The 17,739-nt window shown below is 47.3% G+C and overlaps 1 protein-coding gene across 1 annotated transcript in view; it reads right to left on the bottom strand.

Moving 5' to 3' along the window:
* Positions 1–7,554, bottom strand: part of LOC138743598 (serine-rich adhesin for platelets-like) — a 32,534-nt gene extending 24,980 nt beyond the window's left edge. The window contains exons 1-2 of the mRNA XM_069899112.1: positions 7,441–7,554; positions 6,723–6,777 (exon numbers count right to left, since the gene is read on the bottom strand). Of these exons, the coding sequence (XP_069755213.1) occupies positions 6,723–6,777; positions 7,441–7,554 (169 nt within the window). The remainder of the gene's footprint in view (positions 1–6,722; positions 6,778–7,440) is intronic.
* Between the last annotated feature and the right edge of the window lie 10,185 nt (positions 7,555–17,739).

Here is a 17,739-nt window from a genome sequence, read left to right as displayed (position 1 = left end):
TCGTGTCAGTTTTGTGATTTGCCTTTACTACTGTCATAAAATGCAAGACTTTAATATGATTGGCTGCTCGGCATCTCAGGTGCTATGCATAACATAAATTGAGAGTGAAAACAGGAAAATTCTCAGCCCATCTTTGTGCAGAACTTTTGTCCAGGTCGGCAATAATCAATGACTCTTTGAATATTGAAGGATAAATATTAAAATGACAGCAATATATATGACTTTATATGGCAGAGGACTACATTGATTTTGTACTAATAGGTTGACTTCGTACCTGTTTCAGCTGTTGAAAAATTGATTGATGTATTACTAAGTTCTGTATCGGAATCTCCTAATCCATAATATGTTGTTATTCCAGATGTTTGGGCTACTGTTGTAAAGGGAAAAATCAGTTCCAAACATTAAAGTTCCAATTTTATTGTTAATTTCAATAGATGTTAAAGACACTCAAACACTTTTGTGTTAAGAAGCACTGTGGTGATTTTGGAACTAATACAGTAAATGCACATTTATTGCATAATGTTATATGACAGAGCCATATCACATAGACACACACCCTTTCACTCTCCCCATGCTGGCCCCCTACCTATTCTGTTCCTATTTGCCTTCATTTGATGTGTGACCTCCTTAGCCACGATGTTTCAAGTGCTCATCCAAATATTGTGAGAGCACCTGCCCTTCAGGTAGTTTTTTCCAGGTTTCAACATACACTGGGTGAAAACAATTCTAGTTCTCCGATCTCTTAAATTAAACCTATGCCCTCTGGTTAGGTTAAACATTTGTCTCTCTCTATCCTAATGCTCTACCTAATTTTGAATATATAAAAAGGGAGCTCTCTGTGCCAAGGAAAACATTGCAGTGCATCCAGTCTCTTCTCATGGTTGAAACATTCTATTCAAGAAATCATTCTGGCAATTCTCCCATATACTCCCTCTAATGCAAACATATCCTCCTTATCATGTGGTGACTAGAAGTGGACACAATATCCCAACTCTGCAGACCCAAACAAGAATACAGATATTGAAGATGTCGAATGGAAACAAAAGCATCTGTAATGTAGGCAAAAAGCAAACCATGACAAGTCAGCAAGAAGCTTAGGGGCACTGTCACAAAATGACAGAGTGAGTCTAGAGGTTCCAACACTTGGGACAAGGTGGGCACTGTTCTGGAGGAAGTAAATCCAAGATCTTACACTGTTAGAACAGAGGAAGGTCAAATACTGAGGAGGAATTGAAAAAGCCTGCTGAAAACGTAAGGGACGTTACTGCAGTAACAGACAAATGCAGAAGATCCTGCCTACACACCGCCAGTGCTAGACAGTAGTGGACCGGCCGAGTCGACACAAGCACCAGTGTTAAGAAAATCAAAGCACCTGACAGGCTGAATCTCTAAAAGAAAAAGAACCGCACACTTAAAAAGTTTGTGTTGCTGATACTTGTGTTGAACTTTAAATTGAAAGAAAACTGTATTAGTAGGGGTTTACAAATTGGATTGTAATATGAGTTTAATCTGCCAATTTTTCAGGCTTTCTACCTGTGTAGTGGGTGAAATTTTTAAAAAAAATTGCATTTGTGGGTAAACTACTGGAGGTGAATTGCCAGCCCATGTACACCCACTGTTTAGCTGCTGCTGGTCAATTTGAAAATGATCATGGCTGCCTGGGTAGAAAATGATGTCAGCGCTTGAGTGCAATGGCCACCTTTCTCACCCATAGACCTCTACGCCACTGGAACGGGTAAGAAGGATGGCTATTGCTCCTGGCCCAAATCCGTTCCTCGCCAGCCCACTCTGCTCCCCTGACAGCTCACTATTCTTGCCACTTGCCTGACAGTGTCCCCCCCCCCCCCCCCACAATGGCCCTGACAGCATTCTCCCCCAGCCCTGACTCTGCATTGCCCCCCTGGTCCCGACAGCATTCTGACTCCATGCTCTCCCTGGCCCCAATAGCACCCCTCTCCCCGCCCCCCAATTCCATGCCCACTCCGGCCACTTACATTTTGGAGGCCAACACAGGGAACAGGGGATTCCCTGTGGGGCCTCCAGTGGCACAGTGAATGTGTGACACGTCACTCACCACATCACCGAAGGGGCGAGAGTGCCCTTAAATTGCCCGGTCGCCATTTGGCCAAGCAATTTAGGTCCAGTGTGTAAGGGGCTGCAGAGACCTATTACATAGGTAAGATACACGGGTCCTGAGCAGCCCCAGTTTGTAAATGCCTAGTGTGTCATGTTGTTAAGGATTAAACATCTTAAGGAAAGGGGATTTACTGATAGAGTGCTACCACTAGCAGGAGTCAGAGATGAGTTTGTGGCATCTTGGGAAATCAAAGTGGATGCCTCCACATGAATTTTAGTTCTGTGTGTGCTTTAGCTAATAAATATGGTTGTTTAAAAAGAACCCAAGTTTCCAAGAAAGTAGCCAGAATTTTCCCATTCATATTAAATACTGCATTAACCAGGTATATGACAAATTAAGTTATCAAAAATTATAATATTATTCAGCTGCTTGAGGAAATTGGCAATACACTGGAGGCATATGTACTCTCAGCTCATTTCTCTGCATGGGACAAATACCTTCATCCTACCACACTCCTTTAGTTTGAAGGTGGAGGTACAATTATGCTAATTATCAACCTTCTGAGAGGACTTTCAAAATGACAGGGTTTGCCCTGCTGTGCTTAAATATTTTTCATTTCTTAAAAACAATTCATTAGATGCACATTAAAAAAAAAACTTAAATATGAAAACAAGAGAAAGATTTTGAACTCAAATCCCAGAAGGATCCTCTTAATTTTAATTTCTTCAGATGAGATAAGTTAGAGGTAGGTCGGCTGTTTCCACTTGTGGGGGAAGACTAGAACTAGGGGACATCGCCTCAAAATCCAGAGGACTGCGATGAGGAGGAACTGCTTTACCCAGAGGGTGGTGAATCTATGAGAGTTGCTGCCCATTGAAGCAGCTGAGGCTAGGTCAGTGAATATATTTAAGACAAGTTTGGATAGATTTTTACAAAGTAGGGAAATTAAGTGATGGGGGGGGGGAGTGGGGGAAGGCAGGTAGGTGGAGATGATCCTATCATTAGATCAGCTGTGATCTTATTGAACGGCAAAGCAGGCTCAATGGGTCAGAGGGAGTATTTGGGAGATTTGCCAGAATGTTTCTGTAATGGAGTGTTTCAACCAATGGAAGAGACTGGATGGGCTGCAGTGTTTTCTTTGGCCCAGAGCAGGCTGAGAAGGTTCCCTTTTCATATTCAAAATTAGCTGGAGAGAGAGAGAGAAATTTTTTTCCCTTAACCAGTGGGCATAGGTTTAATGTAAGTGCTAGGAGATTTAGAGACTTGCTCTTGCTCCTATTTCTTCTGCTCTTAGGTTCTTTGCTAAACCCCTAGGGTTGAGGTTGTCTGAGGTCTGGAGAGAAAAGCACAAATAGATTCTTTTTCTCAGTGAATCTGTTAATTTTCACAAAAGCATTTGTTCATGTACAATCATTGCCTTTGGTCTCGGGAAAGAGATTGGTCATGGCTGCATTGCATAGACTGTGTTGAAAATAGGGTCAGTGGAACTGTGGAATCAGACCTCATCATGTCTTTCTTGTAATTAACATGCTCATGCCTCAAGTCATGCATGAGTAAAGTAGTCTATTGGTGGCATGCAGGGACCTGAATCTGCTCAGGGATCAGGTCATGTCCAGTAACGGAAACATGGACATGAAAATAACCTCTGCAGAGACATGAACTGAAAAGCATGATTCTGTGCTGCCAATTCCTACAATCTATGAAAAGCTGAAACTTCTCTGATAATGATAATGAGATTTTTGCTCAACGTACATGCACTGAAATTCTTGCTGCAGCTAAACAAGTACTTACATAACAGTAACAAATATAAAAACAATCGGAATAGTATCCTTAATTGAATTAAAAAGAGACAATAAATAGAAAAAGATAATAAATCTCTGGACCACAATTGTTTCAAATTGAATGTTTTTAAATCACCTCTTCATATTTTCAAATTTTAAAACAATTAAACATAAAGCATGGCAATAAACCCTCCCAGCCCATGAACCCTGCTGTCCAAATGCACCAAATAACCCTCAAACCCCATATGCTTTTGAAAGGTGGGAGAAATGAGAGCACCAGATGGAAACCCAGCAGACAAGGGGAAAATTCCTTGTGGATAGCATTGGATTTGAAGCTGGTTGTTGGTTCTGTACCAGCGTTGCATTAACCACTATACTAACTTTAAATAAAAATTTGAATACTAAAAGGTTAGCGATGATGCCTATAAACAAAAAAATACTTCTCTTACCTTCTGAGGGTTGTACGTGAGTAAAAGCAATAAAGAGGATAGAGCAGATCCACATTTTCTGCACTAATCGATAAACTACTGAATTAAAATCGTAGTGTGTTCTATATATAATATCTTGAACAATCATACAAATGAACCAATGGAGATAATGGGTGTATTCAATGAAATAACTTTCAGTGGGAAACTTAATACTTGCAGGTGCTTGGATACCTCGTTGAACAAGTTTTAAACACTCAGCAGGCACTAATTATTTTGCATTTAACTGCATTCCATCCAGAGTACTGAAATAATCCATAATTATTTTGTTATTCTATGCTCTATTAAGGATTCAATGAGAAAAGAAAGAAACCTCTAAGTCTATGGGAATGAGGCTTTTATTACATGATATCATTCAGTCATGTTAAGTTTTAGGATAACATTTTTTCTTCACAGCTAAGGATGAAAAGAAAGGCAAACATTTTCATAATAAAAGAGAAATGGTGGGATACTTCCGAGTACACTGAAGACATTTTCAGTATCTCTTCAGGGATAAAGTGTCTTGGATTCCACCACCTTTTTTGCCCATGGACTTCTTCCTGAAGATTCCAATGGGAATTTGAGCTTGAGGCATCCAAGTCATCCTCATCAAATCATGGTTTCAAACTGAAGCTGTTAACTTCCCAAGGTCCTTCGGGAGCCTTACTAACCATTTGCACCCTCACAAATCCCACAGCTAATCTTCAGCAACCCGCAGCCTGGTTTGAGTCCTTTGGCCATCAACCCACTCGCTGGTCTACTGCTGTGGTCTCCTACCCAGGCTTCTCCGAATTTTAGGAGTCTTTTGGTGTCCTGCACAATGCCACTGAATGTAATTGGGTCCTCAGTACAAGGCACGATGACCAGATGAGTTTAGTTATCTTTCATGTACCGAGGATTTTGCAGAGACAGTGTTGATAATATCTTTGAGATGTCAACTACAGGAAGTCAGAGTCTCAGAGATGTAGAGGAAGGCAATAATATTCATCTATGTCAGGTTTCAACATTTCTTTTGTTCCACTTGTGGGGTTGAGATTATTAATAAACACTTCTTTTAATTTTTTCAGGTTCCCTTGAGAAATCCATCAGACTCTTCCTTGTGCTTTGTTGCATATTGAGGTCTATTTTAAAGGCTAGTTAAACAAAGCTGAGCTATCAAATCATATTAGAGGAAGAGGTGTGGTCCTGGTCATTTGCTCGAGTTATATGAGCTGTGATCTTTGCTAAAGATAAAAAAAATCCATAAATCTTCTTAATATAGAACAATGGGGGAACATTTCTCTCTGACGAAAGCAGTCTTTTGTTTTAGAAATTAATTACCTATTTTAATTCGCAAGTAAAATTATAGCTTGCAGAAATGCATAGCAACAGGGAATGTAAAGTTACCTTATCAAGATTGCTGGTTGTAAGTGACAGGAAGTTTGTTACGTGATATTGTTTTGGAATTAGACATTGACTCAGCGTAGGAGGAGGTCATTTGGAAGAGTTTTTTAATATTTGGAAGAGTTATTCAAATAAATAAGATTTAAATAATTTTGTTTATCTGCACGGTTTCTCAAATGTTTGTGCAATTCCCAAATGTTTTTGTGCCATTTTGGTGTTGCTGTCAAGGCCAAATGTATATTGCCTTTCACTAATTACCATGCGAGTATGGTATCAATGATAAATAAAAGTGACTTGACTTAACGTGTTGCCGTTATCTAGGAAGTTCGGAGCGGAGCTGTGCATCTGCTGTGGAGCAATTTTGATGGTAGGCGAATTGCAGTGGGTCCAGTATGAGTTAATTCTGGCTGTGACTAACCTCTTGCAGTATTTCTTCACAGTAGATGTTAGTGCTACTGGACAAAAGTCATTGGGGCAGCTCACTCTGTTCTTCTTGGGCAATGGTGTGATTGATGCCAATTTTAAGCAGGTGGGAACCTCTGACTGCTGCAATGAGAGTTTGAAAATGTCCATGAACACTCCAGCTAGTTGGTTAGCACAGATGATCAGTGCCCTGCAAGGTATGCCATCAGGGCCTGATGAAGTGGGTGACAGATGTGGCATATTCATTCAAGTTTGAGGATGAGTTCTTGAATATGGTCCAGTCTATTGATTCAAAACAGCCCTGGAGGTGCTCCTCTGCCTCCCTCAACCATACTTTTACCATTTTCACAACTTGTGCTGTTTTCCTCAGTCTCTGCTCTTTCGGAGTTGGCGTTAGGTTGGATGCAGCTTTGGTGTCAGAGTAGAGCCTTGGTTAGTGATTTGGTTGTTAAACATGTTTAGGACTCAGACTGGAGAGTCAAAGAGTTGGGATAAGAGACAGGATATGGTGAGGAGGGGGTTGGATGTAGGTACAATGGTTGTGGTAGAGTGGTTTTCCCCAGAGAAGGAAAGGAGGTAAGATAGGAAACCTACCTGGATGGGTTTCCTTGTTCTGGGTTTTGGCAACAGCATTATTAATCTGTGGATACTTTGAGGAAGATATAGTAGCAGGTGCAGTTATGAAGTTCAAAAAACATTTGGATAGATATATGGATATTGGAAACACTGGCAAATTTCTACGTGTGTGTGGTGAAAAGTGATCTGATCAGCTGCATCTTGGTCTGGTATGGGGCTACCAATATCCCTGAACAGAAAGACCTGCAAAAGGTAGTGGACACAGCCCAAACATCACAGGCAAAAACCCTCCCCACCATTGAGATCATCTACAGTGAATGCTGCTGTCTGAGAGCAGCAGCAATCATCAAGGATCCTCACCACCCAGCACATGCTCTGTTCTCACTGCTACCATCAGGAAAGAGACACAACTCTCGCACCACCATGTTCAAGAACAGCTGCTACCCCTCTACCATCAGGCTCTGCAACAATAAACTCAATCAGGGACTCATTTAAGGACTTATTGCTCCTGCAATAACACACGCAACCAGATGGGTTGAGCTCAGTGAGCAGACTAGTTTATTGCAGGCTGCTGGGCTGCACTTATACTCCCAACCTGCTGAAAACCACGCTGGAGGATGTTGACGTCACCCGAGCGTCACGTGGTCCCCAAGCACGGGTTTCTGAGCCCCGAGCTGGAAGGAAGAGAAACCCCCGACGACGCTATTTTGGCCGGCTGCCCTGCCGCGTGGCTTACAAGCGGGGCCAGTTCGCCTGGCTTGTGGTAAGCCACTACACAGTCCCCCCCAGAACCGGCGCCAATGTCTTTTTTTGCCAGGCGGCCTCGCTTCTTGGGCTGGGCAATGATCATGGGCTCGGTGCAATTGAGGTGCGCTGGCTTAAGCCTGTCTATGGTAAACAGCTTATGCCTGCCGCCCAAGTCCAGCATGAATGTCAAGCCTGAACGCTGTATAACCCTGTACAGCCCCTCGTATGGTCGCTGCAGAGGTGTCGTGGTCGGGCCCCGCCGAATGAAAACGAACTCCACGGAAAGCAGCTCGAACTCCAACTTCGAAGGAGTCCAAGCATGCACTGAGGTGAGGAAGTAGTTCGTGCGGTGACTGCTGGGGATTGTGAAGTGCATTGATGAACTCACCAGGTGGTGCCAGCAGCGCACCGTAGAGCAGCTCAGCTGATGATGCCTGCAGATCTTCCTTGGGAGTGGAGCGGATGCCCAGGAGCACCCAAGGCAGTTCGTCTGACCGGTCAGGACTGGTGAGGCAGGCCATGAGTGCCGACTTAAAGTGACGGTGCAGACCATGCCATACGAACTGTTCTGCCACCATCCAGATCGTGGACCTGATGGGTGGATGTGATGGAAGACCTGCCTGCGCCACTGCTGCGGAACCACTGGCCGTGGGGTGCCCAAGGAGATATTGTATGGAATGGTGCCTTCGCCGCTCGGAGTCGGGAGATCTCGGAACCGCAAGCCCGTGATGGCGGTCTTGAAGGCTCTCGTCTCCTTATCATCTTCCTGGTCCCGGGCGAGCTGGTTGAAGTCGAGGCCAGGAGTCAACGCGTAGATGGCCGGTTGCGAGAGTACATCAGCAACCACATTGTCTTTCCCCGCCTTGTGCCAAATGTCGGTGGTAAATTCCAACAAGAAGGAGAGGTGATGCTGCTGGTGGGCCAACCAGGGATCCTTTGCCATCGCGAGTGCCAGGGTGAGGGGTTTGTGGTCGGTGAAGATGGTAAAGGTCCTCCACTCCAAAAAATAGAGGAAATGCCGTACCGCCAGATACATGCCCAGTAACTCGCAGTCAAAGGCACTATACTTGCGTTCTGGCGGGCTGAAGAATGCCAGCGGCTTTCAATGCCCATTCACCTGCTACTCTAGGACGGCACCGACGGCTGTGGCAGAGGCATCGACAGAGAGTACCATATGCAGGTTGGTGTGCGGGTGGGTGAGCATGGCGGCCTTCATCAGGGTGTCCTTGGTGGCCTCGAATGTGGTGCAGGCTTCCGGGTTCCAAGCGAACATCTTGTGCTTGGCTGCAATGAGGGCGAACAGCGGCTGCATGATGCGTGCAGCTACCGGGATGAAGAGGTTGTAAAAGTTGACCATACCTACGATCTCCTGCAGCCCTTTGAAGCTGTTCGGGCGTGGGAACTCCCTGATAGCGGCAACCTTCGCAGCGGCGGGAGTGGCTCCTTTGGCCGTGATGGTATGGCCCAGGAACTGCATGGACTCTTTCCCGGACTGGCACTTTGCCAGGTTGATGGTAAGGCTGAAGTCGGCCAGCCGGGAGAAAAGGGCATGTAGGTGAGCCTTGTGTTGCACCTAGTCCTTGCTCGCGACAAGGATGTTGTCCAAGTAAATAAAGATGAAATCCAAGTCACTGCCCACAGAGTCCATGAGGTGCTGGAAGGTCTAAGCGTTGTTCTTGAGCCCGAACGGCATGCATAGGAATTCGAACAGGCCAAAGGGGGTGATGATGGCCGTCTTGGGTATGTCCTCAGGGTGTACTGGGATCTGGTGATATCTGCGCAGCAGGTCAACCTTGCAGAAGACCCTCGTGCCATGCATGTTGGCCCTAAAGTTCTGGATGTGAATGATGGGGTAACGGTCAGGAATGGTCGCCTCATTGAGCCATCGATAGTCTCTGCAGGGATGCCAGCCACCAGAGGCTTTCGGGACCAGGTGGAGAGGCGAGGCCCATGGGCTTCAGCTGATCCCCAGCTCCAACAGGTGTGAAAACTCCTCCTTTCCTACGTAGAGCTAGTCAGGTGGGAGCCGGCATGCCTTGGCATGAACCGGCGGGCCCTGGTTGGGGATGTGGTGGAACACCCCATGGAGTGGTGAGGCAGCGGAGAACTGTGGTATGAGGAGTGTCAGGAACTCATCCAGAATCTGCTGGAACTCATCTCTGGGCATGCTGATCGTGGCCATCTGTGATTGCTCTGAGCGGGAGGCATCGAGCCGAACGGCCTGGAAGGTACGGGCGTCCACCAGGTGCCTACCTCAAATGTCCACCAGAAGCCCATGTGCAAGGAGGAAGTCTGCACCCAGGATGGCAGTCGGGACAGACGAGATTGTGAACCTCCATGTGAAATTCCGTTGGCTGATCTGGAAGTGGACTGTCTTGTCTCCATACGTCCGGATTGCCATTGCGTTGGCCGCATGGAGGAGAGGTCCACGAGGTCGGTTCCTGGATTTGATGGCTGTGGCCGGTATGATGCTGATTTGGGCTCCAGTGTCAATGAGGAACCACCGGCCGCTGACTTAGTCCCACAGGTAGATAAGGCTGTATCCTTGGCCAGCTGCCGCAGCCATTAACAGTGGCCAGCCTGGTCGTTTCCCTGGAACAAGCAGGGCTGACGACACTTCCGAGCTTTGGCTTCCCAGTGCTGGTGGTAGAAGCAGAGGCCTGAAGCAGATGCTGTGGCCTTGGTTATGCTTTTGGGGGGCCCCTGCAGGGGCCGGGTGCTCTACCACAGCGCTTGGGGTGGGCCTGGCATAGTTGTGCCCATGCCTCGTGACCTGCTGGACCTCTGAGCCTTGCGAGAATCGTTGGAGCCATAGCTCTTGGGCCTTCTGGGTGACCTTCCTCGGGTCAGTGAACCTCACCTGGACCAGCAGCGGGCGGTTGTCACCGGGCATATGTTCGAGGAAGATGCACTCGAAAAGTGGGCAGTTGGTGTACTCACCCATAAGCGCGAACATGTCGTCCATCAGTTCCATCCGGGACCTGTTTCCCAGGGCGTCGAGGTGCAGCACCCGAGTGGCACGCTGGTGTCTGGATAGTCTGAGGGACCCGGTAAGCACTTGCTTGATGGTCTCGTACTTGTCCTCAGCGGGTGGGTGCTGAACAAGTTGCAGCACGCATCTGGCGGTGGCCTGGTCCAGGGCAGCGACCACAAGGTAGAATTTGGTCGTGTCAGATGAAATCTGGCGGAGGTGAAACTGGGCCTACGCGTGGTCGAACCAGGTCTCCGGCTCCTGAACCCAGAATTCAGACAGTTTCACAGTTATAGCACTGATCCCAGGCTCACTCATGATGGGTTCAAAGACGATTGAACTGACCCAGTGTGTAAAAGTAGATGACACAATTTTCTTGTTTATGACATTGTTTGATGACATTATTTAATGGGTTTAATGTATCATACATGTTGAACGTTTAGTGGGTGGGGAGGGGGGTGAAGGAGGGAGGGAAGGGAGGGGGTACAAGAGGAGAAAATGACACTGTGTATATTCAAGAGGGAAATGTTTGTGTGTATTTTGGTCAGTATGGTTCATAGTGTGAAAAATAAAAAATTTTTAAAAACCAATCGGGGCCACCAATTGTAGCGGCAGCTACAATGCTCCTGCAATAACACACGCAACCAGACGGGTTGAGCTCAGTGAGCAGATGAGTTTATTGCAGGCTGCTGGGCTGCACTTATACTCCCAGCCCGGACCTGGCTGAGAACCGCGCTGGAGGGCGCTGATGTCACCCGGTCCCCAAGCGCGGGTTTCTGAGCCCCGAGCTGGAAGGAAGAGAAACCCCCGACGACGCTATTTTGGCCGGCTGCCCTGCCGCGTGGCTTACAAGCGGGGCCAGTTCGCCTGGCTTGTGGTAAGCCACTACACAGTCCCCCCCAGAACCGGCGCCAATGTCTTTTTTTGCCAGGCGGCCTCGCTTCTTGGGCTGGGCAATGATCATGGGCTCGGTGCAATTGAGGTGCGCTGGCTTAAGCCTGTCTATGGTAAACAGCTTATGCCTGCCGCCCAAGTCCAGCATGAATGTCAAGCCTGAACGCTGTATAACCCTGTACAGCCCCTCGTATGGTCGCTGCAGAGGTGTCGTGGTCGGGCCCCGCCGAATGAAAACGAACTCCACGGAAAGCAGCTCGAACTCCAACTTCGAAGGAGTCCAAGCATGCACTGAGGTGAGGAAGTAGTTCGTGCGGTGACTGCTGGGGATTGTGAAGTGCATTGATGAACTCACCAGGTGGTGCCAGCAGCGCACCGTAGAGCAGCTCAGCTGATGATGCCTGCAGATCTTCCTTGGGAGTGGAGCGGATGCCCAGGAGCACCCAAGGCAGTTCGTCTGACCGGTCAGGACTGGTGAGGCAGGCCATGAGTGCCGACTTAAAGTGACGGTGCAGACCATGCCATACGAACTGTTCTGCCACCATCCAGATCGTGGACCTGATGGGTGGATGTGATGGAAGACCTGCCTGCGCCACTGCTGCGGAACCACTGGCCGTGGGGTGCCCAAGGAGATATTGTATGGAATGGTGCCTTCGCCGCTCGGAGTCGGGAGATCTCGGAACCGCAAGCCCGTGATGGCGGTCTTGAAGGCTCTCGTCTCCTTATCATCTTCCTGGTCCCGGGCGAGCTGGTTGAAGTCGAGGCCAGGAGTCAACGCGTAGATGGCCGGTTGCGAGAGTACATCAGCAACCACATTGTCTTTCCCCGCCTTGTGCCAAATGTCGGTGGTAAATTCCAACAAGAAGGAGAGGTGATGCTGCTGGTGGGCCAACCAGGGATCCTTTGCCATCGCGAGTGCCAGGGTGAGGGGTTTGTGGTCGGTGAAGATGGTAAAGGTCCTCCACTCCAAAAAATAGAGGAAATGCCGTACCGCCAGATACATGCCCAGTAACTCGCAGTCAAAGGCACTATACTTGCGTTCTGGCGGGCTGAAGAATGCCAGCGGCTTTCAATGCCCATTCACCTGCTACTCTAGGACGGCACCGACGGCTGTGGCAGAGGCATCGACAGAGAGTACCATATGCAGGTTGGTGTGCGGGTGGGTGAGCATGGCGGCCTTCATCAGGGTGTCCTTGGTGGCCTCGAATGTGGTGCAGGCTTCCGGGTTCCAAGCGAACATCTTGTGCTTGGCTGCAATGAGGGCGAACAGCGGCTGCATGATGCGTGCAGCTACCGGGATGAAGAGGTTGTAAAAGTTGACCATACCTACGATCTCCTGCAGCCCTTTGAAGCTGTTCGGGCGTGGGAACTCCCTGATAGCGGCAACCTTCGCAGCGGCGGGAGTGGCTCCTTTGGCCGTGATGGTATGGCCCAGGAACTGCATGGACTCTTTCCCGGACTGGCACTTTGCCAGGTTGATGGTAAGGCTGAAGTCGGCCAGCCGGGAGAAAAGGGCATGTAGGTGAGCCTTGTGTTGCACCTAGTCCTTGCTCGCGACAAGGATGTTGTCCAAGTAAATAAAGATGAAATCCAAGTCACTGCCCACAGAGTCCATGAGGTGCTGGAAGGTCTAAGCGTTGTTCTTGAGCCCGAACGGCATGCATAGGAATTCGAACAGGCCAAAGGGGGTGATGATGGCCGTCTTGGGTATGTCCTCAGGGTGTACTGGGATCTGGTGATATCTGCGCAGCAGGTCAACCTTGCAGAAGACCCTCGTGCCATGCATGTTGGCCCTAAAGTTCTGGATGTGAATGATGGGGTAACGGTCAGGAATGGTCGCCTCATTGAGCCATCGATAGTCTCTGCAGGGATGCCAGCCACCAGAGGCTTTCGGGACCAGGTGGAGAGGCGAGGCCCATGGGCTTCAGCTGATCCCCAGCTCCAACAGGTGTGAAAACTCCTCCTTTCCTACGTAGAGCTAGTCAGGTGGGAGCCGGCATGCCTTGGCATGAACCGGCGGGCCCTGGTTGGGGATGTGGTGGAACACCCCATGGAGTGGTGAGGCAGCGGAGAACTGTGGTATGAGGAGTGTCAGGAACTCATCCAGAATCTGCTGGAACTCATCTCTGGGCATGCTGATCGTGGCCATCTGTGATTGCTCTGAGCGGGAGGCATCGAGCCGAACGGCCTGGAAGGTACGGGCGTCCACCAGGTGCCTACCTCAAATGTCCACCAGAAGCCCATGTGCAAGGAGGAAGTCTGCACCCAGGATGGCAGTCGGGACAGACGAGATTGTGAACCTCCATGTGAAATTCCGTTGGCTGATCTGGAAGTGGACTGTCTTGTCTCCATACGTCCGGATTGCCATTGCGTTGGCCGCATGGAGGAGAGGTCCACGAGGTCGGTTCCTGGATTTGATGGCTGTGGCCGGTATGATGCTGATTTGGGCTCCAGTGTCAATGAGGAACCACCGGCCGCTGACTTAGTCCCACAGGTAGATAAGGCTGTATCCTTGGCCAGCTGCCGCAGCCATTAACAGTGGCCAGCCTGGTCGTTTCCCTGGAACAAGCAGGGCTGACGACACTTCCGAGCTTTGGCTTCCCAGTGCTGGTGGTAGAAGCAGAGGCCTGAAGCAGATGCTGTGGCCTTGGTTATGCTTTTGGGGGGCCCCTGCAGGGGCCGGGTGCTCTACCACAGCGCTTGGGGTGGGCCTGGCATAGTTGTGCCCATGCCTCGTGACCTGCTGGACCACTGAGCCTTGCGAGAATCGTTGGAGCCATAGCTCTTGGGCCTTCTGGGTGACCTTCCTCGGGTCAGTGAACCTCACCTGGACCAGCAGCGGGCGGTTGTCACCGGGCATATGTTCGAGGAAGATGCACTCGAAAAGTGGGCAGTTGGTGTACTCACCCATAAGCGCGAACATGTCGTCCATCAGTTCCATCCGGGACCTGTTTCCCAGGGCGTCGAGGTGCAGCACCCGAGTGGCACGCTGGTGTCTGGATAGTCTGAGGGACCCGGTAAGCACTTGCTTGATGGTCTCGTACTTGTCCTCAGCGGGTGGGTGCTGAACAAGTTGCAGCACGCATCTGGCGGTGGCCTGGTCCAGGGCAGCGACCACAAGGTAGAATTTGGTCGTGTCAGATGAAATCTGGCGGAGGTGAAACTGGGCCTACGCGTGGTCGAACCAGGTCTCCGGCTCCTGAACCCAGAATTCAGACAGTTTCACAGTTATAGCACTGATCCCAGGCTCACTCATGATGGGTTCAAAGACGATTGAACTGACCCAGTGTGTAAAAGTAGATGACACAATTTTCTTGTTTATGACATTGTTTGATGACATTATTTAATGGGTTTAATGTATCATACATGTTGAACGTTTAGTGGGTGGGGAGGGGGGTGAAGGAGGGAGGGAAGGGAGGGGGTACAAGAGGAGAAAATGACACTGTGTATATTCAAGAGGGAAATGTTTGTGTGTATTTTGGTCAGTATGGTTCATAGTGTGAAAAATAAAAAATTTTTAAAAACCAATCGGGGCCACCAATTGTAGCGGCAGCTACAATGCTCCTGCAATAACACACGCAACCAGACGGGTTGAGCTCAGTGAGCAGATGAGTTTATTGCAGGCTGCTGGGCTGCACTTATACTCCCAGCCCGGACCTGGCTGAGAACCGCGCTGGAGGGCGCTGATGTCACCCGGTCCCCAAGCGCGGGTTTCTGAGCCCCGAGCTGGAAGGAAGGGAAAGCCCCGACGGCGGCATTTTGGCCGGCTGCCCCGCCGTGTGGCTTACAAGTGGGGCAGGTTCGCCTGCCTTGTGGTGAGCCACCACAAACTCTTACTTTTGAACTCTATTGTATTTTTTCCTCTCTGTATTGCACAGTAAGTTTACATTTCATTAATTGTTTACATGTGTATGTTTATATGTATATTTTTTTTCACTATCATCAAGTGGTAATTCTACCTCACCCACAAGAAAAATAATCTCAGGGTTGTATGTGATGTCGTGCATGTACTCTGACAATAAATCTGAATATGAAGGGATTTAGAAGGATATACTGGAAAATAGAATGCAAACATTATTGGCATGGACAAAGGTTCTGTTCCAAGCCATGTGATTCAATGATGATTGGTGTATCTTAGAACATGCAAGTTAGTTTGGACAGGAATTATATCTCTGATATGGAAATCACATGAATGTGTGCCTGTTAAAGTTGCAAATTGGTGAAATGAAATTCAAATCATTCTGAAGATGTTTCACTTAAGAAATTTGTGTTTCTGTGTCATGTGCATGAATTTCAAGACCTACTTTGTTATAACATTTGGTCTGATTATTACCTTTGTCTCTCGATCCATATTGATTTTACTAACAGCTGTGTTATTATATTGCCTTACTTAAATTGGTTATGAGTATCGCTTCACCATTTCCTTTTCCCCTCTCTCTCCCTTTTTTGTAATCTTTGTATACCCCAAAATACTTAGCTTCCAGTCTGATTTTTTTTGGTAGGCTTTTCTTAGTGATATCTATGGTTCCTAACTTTCAGTTCTGTTTCTTAAATCCCTCCTGTATACTCAGCTGTACAACTGGTTCATTTTGATAGCAGTTCTAATTATCATATTTCTTTCCTGTTTATTCCCTTCCTTTAGTTTTGTTTGCCTTGCAATCTCCATTCTTGTTTAGTTCACTAGACTATTTCTTGTAAATCACTCTCCACTCTTTTCAGTTTTGTTCACTGCTGACCACTCCTTGTTGACATTTTAATACAATGTTGGCATTTAAAATAGTATTTTACCCCCAATCAGCTTATTAGGCAGAAATTTGTCAACCTGTCTCTGTGTTTCACTTTACAGACATAAAGATTATTGCTGATCGATGTGCAGACTGCATTATGATCCAATTATTTTGTCATGTAACACGGGCTATTGTAGACTTGAAGCATAATGAAAGCAGTTCTGTTTCTGGTTGGTAAGGAGATTTACATTGATACTTATTAAAAGCCTTAGGTTGAAACTAAAACACAAATTAGAATTGTTCATTCATGTTTGGGTTAGAAGGTTGTAGTCCCATATTAGACTGGTGAACACAGAAACAAAGTTAACACCTCAAAGGGACAGGAGAGAGACATAGATAAAGAACCCTATCACTGTCATCCTTGATAATTATGATTAACAAAAATCTGTCATTCTGATGTATAAAATTAATACTACCTTTTGTAAAAAATTAATTGTGCTTTGTAAATTGTAGTCTCCCCACCTTGTGGCAATACACTGTCTTATTTAGCTTATCAATTTTCCTAAATATGTGAGGAATATTTATCAGTTCACTAATTCATCTTTAAAGATCCAGAACAGTATCATATACCTTTTGCAGGGCTTTCTGCTCAGAGGTATTAGTACCCCAACACCAGGCTGTGATGCAGCCGGTCAGGACACTTTCCACTACATATATGTAGAAGTTTGTCAAGGTTTCTGATGACATACCGAACCTCCATAAACTCCTGAGTAAGTAGAGGTGCTGACATGCTTTCTTCACAATGGCATCAATATGATGGGTGAGAACCCCCAGGAATTTAATTTTGCTCACCTCTCGACTTCTGATTTCCTCCCCAGTGATCACTGGATCGTACACCTCTGGTTTTTCTTTCCTAAAGTCTTCAATCAGCTCTTTAGTCTTGGTGACATTGAGTGAGAGGTTGTTGTCAGTACCCTATTCAGTCAGGATTTTAATCACCCTTTTGTACGCTGACTTATTGTCTCCTTTTATATAGCCCACTACTGTAGTGTCGTCAGCAAACGTACATTTGGTATTGTTGACAAACTGAGACACGCCGTCACAGGTGGAAAGTGAGGAGAGCAAGGGGCTAAGAATGCATCCCTGTGGTGCTAATGGAGACTGTGGAGGAGATACTTTTGCCTATCCTCACTGACTGGGGTCTGGAGGGAGGAAATCCAGAATGCAATTTCATAGTCGGGCATTGAGGCCCAGATCTTGGAGTTTGTTGATCATTTTTGAGGAAATTATGGTATTGAATATTGAATTGTAGTCAATAAAGAGAATGCTGACGCAGATGTTCCAGGGAATTTGGGTAGAGCCAGTGAGATGGCATCTGCTGTAGTTCTGTTGCTGTGGTAAGGAAATTGGAATGGATCCATATTGCCACTCAGACTTGAGCTGATATGCTTCAACACCAATCCTTCAAAACAATTCCACACTGTGGATGTGACTGCCACTGGCCGATAGTCAAATAGGCAGGTTACCATGCTTTTCTTTGACGCTGTTATGATGACATCTATTGGAACAGGCAGATACCATGGCTTGTCAAAGTGAGAGTCTTTGCACCTCTGAGGTTTGAATTTTCTCCCCATCCAAATAGTTCTCTGCCTGTTTATTTCAAGTACCAAAATGTAGAGCTGAACACTTCTCAACA

The sequence above is a fragment of the Narcine bancroftii genome, chromosome 9 (genome assembly GCF_036971445.1).
Source record: "Narcine bancroftii isolate sNarBan1 chromosome 9, sNarBan1.hap1, whole genome shotgun sequence".
NCBI classification, from domain to species: Eukaryota; Metazoa; Chordata; class Chondrichthyes; order Torpediniformes; family Narcinidae; genus Narcine; species Narcine bancroftii.
The sequence above is the reverse complement of the archived record's forward strand: the minus strand, read 5'-3'. Positions and strand labels throughout refer to the sequence as shown.